At 38.5% G+C, this 8,745-nt stretch overlaps 1 protein-coding gene across 7 annotated transcripts in view; it reads left to right on the top strand.

The window, feature by feature from the left end:
- The window catches only part of mink1 (misshapen-like kinase 1), a 63,190-nt gene that overhangs the window by 27,244 nt on the left and 27,201 nt on the right, over positions 1 to 8,745 (top strand). For all 7 annotated transcript variants that reach the window (XM_061962256.2, XM_061962253.2, XM_061962254.2 and 4 more), the window contains exons 5-7: positions 46 to 136; positions 217 to 347; positions 427 to 481. In XM_061962256.2, coding sequence (XP_061818240.1) covers positions 46 to 136; positions 217 to 347; positions 427 to 481 — 277 coding nt within the window. The remainder of the gene's footprint in view (positions 1 to 45; positions 137 to 216; positions 348 to 426; positions 482 to 8,745) is intronic.

Here is an 8,745-nt window from a genome sequence, read left to right as displayed (position 1 = left end):
GCAAAAATGTTAAAATAATTTGCCACACTTTTTGTTTGTTTCCAGGGCCTTTCCCATCTACATGCACATAAAGTCATCCACAGAGACATTAAGGGCCAGAATGTTCTGCTCACAGAGAATGCAGAGGTGAAACTAGGTATGCGGAGAGATTGAATGTGTCAGTTTGCATCATCAAGCAGGTATATGGCCTAAAAGTCCAACATTCTCTGTATTCAGTTGATTTTGGAGTTAGTGCTCAGCTTGACAGGACGGTGGGGCGTAGAAACACTTTCATTGGCACGCCTTACTGGATGGCGCCAGAAGTCATTGCCTGCGATGAAAACCCTGACTCGACCTACGACTACAGGGTAAGAGCAGCGCTGTCGTGTATGTTGAGGGGATCTAAAAACTATTGGCTGACGTACTCTCTTCTGTTTCCTTTTCCAGAGTGACATTTGGTCCTTGGGAATTACCGCAATCGAAATGGCCGAAGGAGCGCCTCGTAAGTCATTCGTTAATGGTTCAGCAACTTTGCATAGACACTTTACTACCTGTCTGAGGTTGAGTCAGGCAGATCTCTAACTTCTCTATGAATGAGTCCGTCTTGCAAATGCAGCTTTGTTGTCTTCAGATGGACAGCTGACTCATTGTAATCAAGCGAGTATAGTCGTGAGCTGGCAAGCCGCCTGTGGAGACCGATTGCATGAATCTCTCTGGTCTGCTTTGCAGGCGGGGGAGCTGTCTGACAATCCTCACTAAAGTAGGAAATGTTGCCTGTAGAATAAATAGCGGATAAGAACAGTGTTCAACAACAAGACCATACTTGCCAACAATTGCATTCGGAAAAGGAGGAACATTTTCTGAAAACATAGGATTGACGCAAAGAAATAAACTGGCCAACGGTGGAGGAGGCATCTTGTTTATTGGGTTTTCTTTGATAGCAATTATTTTCATATCTGTAGCATGTCTGTTTTTACAAGTAACAAGTTGCACAGGAAGTGAACCACAAATCATACAGTCGTCCCTCAACACAGATTTTATTTAAATTTTTCCAGCATAATCTACATATTTTTGTCCTTAATTAAGTGTTGAAATAAGTCCTTTTTGTGTCCTATATGTATTATAGTGCTGTATTTGTCTTATTTTCTATTATGTCATGGCAATCGATGAAGATATTTACCAAGTGAGACTTGTGTTTCCAGGTTAAGAATGAACACTACTAAGTACAGTACAGCAGCTAATTTTTGCGCTACTGTATCTTCACTGTGACAATGACGTTGACAAACGTTTGACAGAACATATTTTTTATGTGTGTATATATATATATATATATATATATATATATATATATATATGTATGTACATGTGTATATGTGTGTATATATATATATATATATATATATATATATATATATGTGTATATATATATATATATGTATATGTGTATATATACATGTATATGTGTATATATATATGTATATGTGTGTATATGTGTGTTTGTATATATATATATATATATATACATATACAGGTAAAAGCCAGTAAATTAGAATATTTTGAAAAACTTGATTTATTTCAGTAATTGCATTCAAAAGGTGTAACTTGTACATTATATTTATTCATTGCACACAGACTGATGCATTCAAATGTTTATTTCATTTAATTTTGATGATTTGATGTGGCAACAAATGAAAATCCAAAATTCCGTGTGTCACAAAATTAGAATATTGTGTAAGGGTTAAATTTTGAAGACACCTGGTGCCACAAACTAATCAGCTGATTAACTCAAAACACCTGCAAAGGGCTTTAAATGGTCTCTCAGTCCAGTTCTGAAGCCTACACAAACATGGGGAAGACTTCAGATTTGACAGCTGTCCAAAAGGCAACCATCGACACATTGCACAAGGAGGGAAAGACACAAAAGGTTATTGCTGAAGAGGCTGGCTGTTCTCAGAGCTCTGTGTCCAAACACATTAATGGAGAGGCAAAGGGAAGGAAAAACTGTGGTCAGAAAAAGTGTACAAGCGATAGGGATCACCGCGCCCTGGTCAAGATTGTGAAAAAAAACCCATTCAAAAATGTGGGGGAGATTCAGAAGGAGTGGACAGCTGCTGGAGTCACCAAGAGACGCTTGAAAGACATGGGTTTCAACTGCCGCATACCTCGTGTCAAGCCACTGTTGACCAAGAAACAGCGCGCAAAGCGTCTCACCTGGGCTAAGGAAAAAAAGAGCTGGACTGCTGCTGAGTGGTCCAAAGTCATGTTTTCTGACGAAAGCAAATTTTGCATTTCCTTTGGAAATCGAGGTCCCAGAGTCTGGAGGAAGACAGGAGAGGCACAGGATCCACGTTGCCTGAAGTCTAGTGTAAAGTTTCCACCATCAGTGATGGTTTGGGGTGCCATGTCATCTGCTGGTGTCGGTCCACTCTGTTTCCTGAGATCCAGGGTCAACGCAGCCGTCTACCAGCAAGTTTTAGAGCTTGCTGCTGACCTGCTCTATGGAGATGGAGATTTCAAGTTCCAACAGGACTTGGCGCCTGCACACAGCGCAAAATCTACCCGTGCCTGGTTTACGGACCATGGTATTTCTGTTCTAAATTGGCCCGCCAACTCCCCTGACCTTAGCCCCATAGAAAATCTGTGGGGTATTGTGAAAAGGAAGATGCAGAATGCCAGACCCAAAAACGCAGAAGAGTTGAAGGCCACTATCAGAGCAACCTGGGCTCTCATAACACCTGAGCAGTGCCAGAAACTCATCGACTCCATGCCACGCCGCATTAACGCAGTAATTGAGGCAAAAGGAGCTCCAACCAAGTATTGAGTATTGTACATGCTCATATTTTTCATTTTCATACTTTTCAGTTGGCCAACATTTCTAAAAATCCCTTTTTTGTATTAGCCTTAAGTAATATTCTAATTTTGTGACACACGGAATTTTGGATTTTCATTTGTTGCCACTTCAAATCATCAAAATTAAATGAAATAAACATTTGAATGCATCAGTCTGTGTGCAATGAATAAATATAATGTACAAGTTACACCTTTTGAATGCAATTACTGAAATAAATCAAGTTTTTCAAAATATTCTAATTTACTGGCTTTTACCTGTATATGTAGAAAATGTTTGATTCCAAAACTCCGCCTGAATTGAGACCATATTCTAAAGGTATTTATCACAACTGGGCTATTACTGAAGTCTGAAATAGTACGTGGGAGATCGGAGGTCATCAGGACCTGGAGAGATGTAGAGATACAGGATTTGGCTTCTGAGTAGCACCAGTCTGTGTCGGGAGTAAATACATAATTTTTTTAACTGTTGCAGCCCAATAATGGTAGCAAAAGTTTGGAAGTGCCATGGCACCTTTTGACTTGGGTCACTGTAGTAGTTCTAATCGTATTCTGGGTTTTTCACCATCCCATAAAAATGAGGTTAGGGCTTTAATAATGGTTTTGAAGTAAGATGGACAGAACATCTTTTTGATGCACCTAATTTTTAACCCCTGTCTCATCAATAACACCTTTTCACATTGGTGAGTATTTGGCGCGAACAATATACAGTAGAGGCCAAAAGTTTGGACACACCTTCTCCTCATTCAATGTGATAAAGTTTGATAAAGATAACTTGTAAATGCAATTTATCATCGACATAATCAGCTTCACATGACTTTGGTCAGAAGGTGGCGTGAGCGACGTGGAGTGAGCAATGTAGAATGAGAACGCGAAACACGCAATGCTAACAACACAGAATGCTAACAACACGACTAATAGCCGTAGTTGGGACTGACAAGTTGACCAAATTTGACCGAAGAACTTACGCCTGTGCTTTCAACACATGGTAGCCCAGTTCTAACTTAGAGGAATTACCCAGGATATGACAACGGCCGGGTGACTGCTATAGCAATGACATTTGTAGCTCCTCAGTTGAGTACTGTAATCTACACTAAAACACACTCAAAGCTACTTTATTGGGTAAAATGAGTGAAAAGATGACTACTGTATATGGCTGTTATTTCATGTTTCAAGGTCTCTAATTATACATAAAAAACTTAGAAGGCTGATAAGTTTTTTTAGGCTCTATGAAAATATGTAATTCATTAATAATAATCCTACTTCGCGGAAATTAGTTCACGATGATTGGGCCTGTAACCAATTGTACGCGATTAACGAGGCATGACTGTACTTACAATTAAAGAGTATAAACACATTCAGTGCAGCTCAAAACTAGAACATAATAAAATTGGGAGTGAGAGCACAGAACTCAACAGGGGAATGTGCTGGTGAAAAGACTCAACTATATTGACGTCACATCTTTTTTTCTTCTTTGCGGCTTAATTCACACGATGGTCAGGCAGCTTGAGCATAGCATTACAACAAGTGAGAAAGTGTGAAGTTTGAGCAGAAAATGTCGCATTGCTGTTATGTTCTTCGGTGTTCCAATCGTTCAAATTGGGGGGTTACATAGTCCCCAAAAAAGTGGTTCATAAAGGTAAAGCCAGGGAAAATGAAAGTGCGTCGAAAGAAATGGCTCTTAAAAATATAACTTTCATCATCTTGTGGAATACAATTGAACAGCTTGTGTCTGCAGTGATCACTTTGTAAAATTTTTGTTTAAACATTTGATTTGTTTGAGAAACTTTCTGTGATGTCATCGAGTGTATTCTCTACTATAATAGTAGTGTTTGATAGCAGAACTAAATGTAACGATAGATAGACAATAGATTGCATTAGTTTTTTGTTCTTTTGTGGTTGCTACGCCTAAATTTAACTACGAAGACCTGGTTGTGCAAATAAACTAACGTCATGTTAAGTCTTAGTAATAAATATTGTAATTGTTGGTCCACCGCATTTTCTTTCTCGAATTTTCATAAAAGAAACTAAAAGTCTAGTAGCTGTTTTTGTGCAGGAAAGCCAAGTGTTTAATTCGACACGGATGACCACAATATAGCGTCTTTGGTGCTATTCGTTAGCATCAAGAAAATATCCCTAATGAATAAATCTCTCATAGGCTCAACAGCATATACTATATCTTGATATCGCTAGCAAAGATTCATGCTGAAAAACATGGACATATACAGCTAAATAATGAGACAAATATACTTAACATCATAAAAACAACAGCAGACATGAATTGTAGATGAGACTTATATTTGTAGCAGGAAATCAACTTCAAAAAAACTTATTGATCCTTTTTCTCATTAGTGTCATGATCACAGCACTCGTTATGTCAATCAAATACGTTATCAATCAATCAATCAATGTTTATTTATATAGCCCTAAATCACAAGTGTCTCAAAGGGCTGCACAAGCCACAACGACATCCGCGGTACAGAGCCCACATAACGGCAAGGAAAAACTCACCCCAGTGGGATGTCGATGTGAATGACCATGAGAAACCTTGGAGGGGACCGCATATGTGGGTAACCCCCCCACCTCTAGGGGAGACCGAAAGCAATGGATGTCGAGTGGGTCTGACATAATATTGTGAAAGTCCAGTCCATAGTGGATCTAACATATTAGTGAGAATCCAGTCCATAGTGGATCTAACATAATAGTGTGAGTCCAGTCCATAGTGGGGCCAGCAGGAAACCATCCCGAGCGGAGACGGGTCAGCAGCGCAGAGATGTCCCCACCCGATGCACAGGCGAGCGGTCCACCCCGGGTCCCGACTCTGGACAGCCAGCACTTCATCCATGGCCACCGGACCTGTGCCCCCCCCCTCCACAAGGGAGAGGGGGGCAGAGGAGAAAAGAAAAGAAACGGCAGATCAACTGGTCTAAAAAGGGGGTCTATTTAAAGGCTAGAGTATAAAAATGAGTTTTAAGATGGGACTTTAAATGCTTCTACTGAGGTAGCATCTCTAACTGTTACCGGGAGGGCATTCCATAGTACTGGAGCCCGAATAGAAAACGTTCTATAGCCCGCAGACTGGGAATCACTAATAAGCCGGAGTTCTTTGAACGCAGATTTCTTGCCGGGACATATGGTGCAATACAATCGGCAAGATAGGATGGAGCTAGACCGTGTAGTATTTTATATGCAAGTATTAAAACCTTAAAGTCACATCTTAAGTGCACAGGAAGCCAGTGCAGGTGAGCCAGTATAGGCGTAATATGATCAAACTTTCTTGTTCTTGTCAAAAGTCTAGCAGCCGCATTTAGTACCAACTGTAATCTTTTAATGCTAGACATATTATTATTATAGAGGTTTATTTGAAATAAGGACAGATACAAAAACATGGACATCTGAAACAGTTATTCAATGTATGCATCATAGTGTTTGTAGCCAAAGCTAATTTACAACACTTGTCTCCAAAAACAACAACATCAACACAGATCCAACATCATTAAAATAGGAAAAATAAAAAATAGAATAAGGCAAAGATGAGTCGATTATAATGATAAATAGAAATAATACAGACAAAGTGCACACTAGATAAAAGCCAAAGATAATAATAACACAGACAAAGTGCAGACCAGATAAAAAACAACTAGTAAAAATGAGTAAAAACTAAACATGAGAACACGATTGTTGCTCAACTAGCCATAATTTTGTTGGTATACTTTTCAAAGTGTCAGGTAGAGAGTTCCATAGTTGTGGTCCTTTTATTAAAAAGGCAGTCTGGGCAAAAGATGTTCTACAGAATGGAACGCAACAGTTGCCTTTTGACATTGCTCGGGTGGTAGATCTGGTACCACTTTGCAGTCTTGTAATTGCCTTGCAGAGCAATTGGGGAGCAGAGTTATCCAAGCATTTAAAAAACAGTTTGACTGTGTGTAACAAAATAAAATTGGTAAAACTTAAAATATTGTATTTGGTTATAATTTGGCAATGATGATATCGTATACTCTTCTTGTCTAGGACTTTCAAGGTGCGGTTATAAAGACACTCAATGGTCTTGGTTGATGAATGGTGTGCCTGGGACCATGTAGTTAAGCCATATGATATGTGTGAAAGAATCATTGAAATCTTAAAAGTAAAAGCACAGCTGAGAGTTAAGCAGTTTCTTATGATCTTAAAACAGCCTAGGGAGACCCGAAAATAATACGTTACAGTAATCAAGACGAGACGTAACGAATGCATGAATAATGATCTCAGCGTCTCTAGTGAACAAAATGGAACGAATTTTAGCGATATTACGGAGATGAAAGAAGGCCGTTTTAGTAACTCTCTTAATGTGTGACTCAAACGAGAGGGTTGGTCGAAGATAATACCCAGATTCTTTACCGAGTCGCCTTGTGCAATTGTTTGGTTGTCAAATGTTAAGGTGGTATTATTAAATAAATGTCGGTGTATAGCAGGACCGATAATCAGCATTTCCGTTTTCTTGGCGTTGAGTTACCTACCGATGCACGAATAAGTCCAACTTTGTCTTTCACCGATTAATGTTTAATTTGTGGACCCTCCAGATGTGAATACATGATGTACCTCCAATCTTTTCTTCTTTAAATCCTTGTGTTATATGAAGTGAGGTTGTAGCGAGCAGTAACGTCTTGGTGATGATAAATGGTTTAAATCTTTTTTTCAATATTTTTCTTAAAGTGAAAATCCACTCTATCCCCATTTAAAATATTTTTTTCATGATCACTTTTAGATTTGCCTCTAAACCTCTCAAAATAAGCCTGAATATGCACTGATTAAGGTAAATAAACATCTTAATAGGGCTTAGACCATCTCCTGAAATCTGGAAGTGCCTGGATGTGCCTCTAGGTCAAGTGATTGCAACCCACCTATTATTGTGTACATGTGTTTTAAAAGCCTGCTTTTATTTTGAAGCCCTGATTTCACGAGCCACAGCAAGCAGACCAAAAGCTGTGCAATATAGTAGATACTTTTTTTCTTTCATTCATGTTTAAATATGAGATTAATACGTAAACAGTCAGTCACCAGGAAAGAAGGATAAAATATAGAAATGTTGACAGTTATGCAAGACTGAATGACCATCCTGTATTTTTGTTTAGAAAATGTGTAATCTTAATTCTGAATAAAATATTCATAATAAATAAGTGCCATTTTAGAGACTGCATGTCTCCAAACATTGAGGCACCATTTTTTAACGCAGGGGTGCCCAAAGTGTAGCCCGCAACTTGATTTTTCATTTGCCCGCGCCACATTTTAGAGACAAAATAAACTAATACTGGATTAGAACATTACACAAAATAACTAAAAAAAATAGAGCTTTGCCAATTTTTTTGATTATGCGGCCCTCGCTGGAAAAAGTTTGGACATTCCTCTTTTAACAAGTAACTACCATCTTTTTCTAGAAACTATAGATACGCATGAGGAATTCTGTTATCAGAAGTTAGTATTTGTTCAAACTTTCACTCTTGTGGTACACATCATCTCAACAGCATTTGTTGATAATGTTCCTCCAGCAAAATTATCTTTATAACTTGTGCTGTTTTTTGGAGTTTTGTGATGTTTACATATTGCCTATATGTTGTCAATGACTGCAGTTTTTTCAAAACTAAAGCAATTTTTTCTAATTTTGTTTAAACACACACTTAACATGTAGAGCTTCAACATGGCATAAACAATAATTCCTTTTGTCGTTGGTTTTCTACACCATGCTGCATATGTCCAAAAGCCTATTTACTGTGAAACTCAAAAGCTAACCAGTCAGGTTTAGCAACCTACCTACGCTGGGAAGAACATGACTCACAGTCCTTTCTCTTACATTCAGTGCAACAATAAGCCAGAGGCACTGGTAAAGATTGGATAACAGCAGCAGTACCGATGGTTGATGATAAGAAGAATTGTTGCATTGAT

The sequence above is a fragment of the Nerophis lumbriciformis genome, linkage group LG09 (genome assembly GCF_033978685.3).
Source record: "Nerophis lumbriciformis linkage group LG09, RoL_Nlum_v2.1, whole genome shotgun sequence".
NCBI classification, from domain to species: Eukaryota; Metazoa; Chordata; class Actinopteri; order Syngnathiformes; family Syngnathidae; genus Nerophis; species Nerophis lumbriciformis.
The sequence above is the reverse complement of the archived record's forward strand: the minus strand, read 5'-3'. Positions and strand labels throughout refer to the sequence as shown.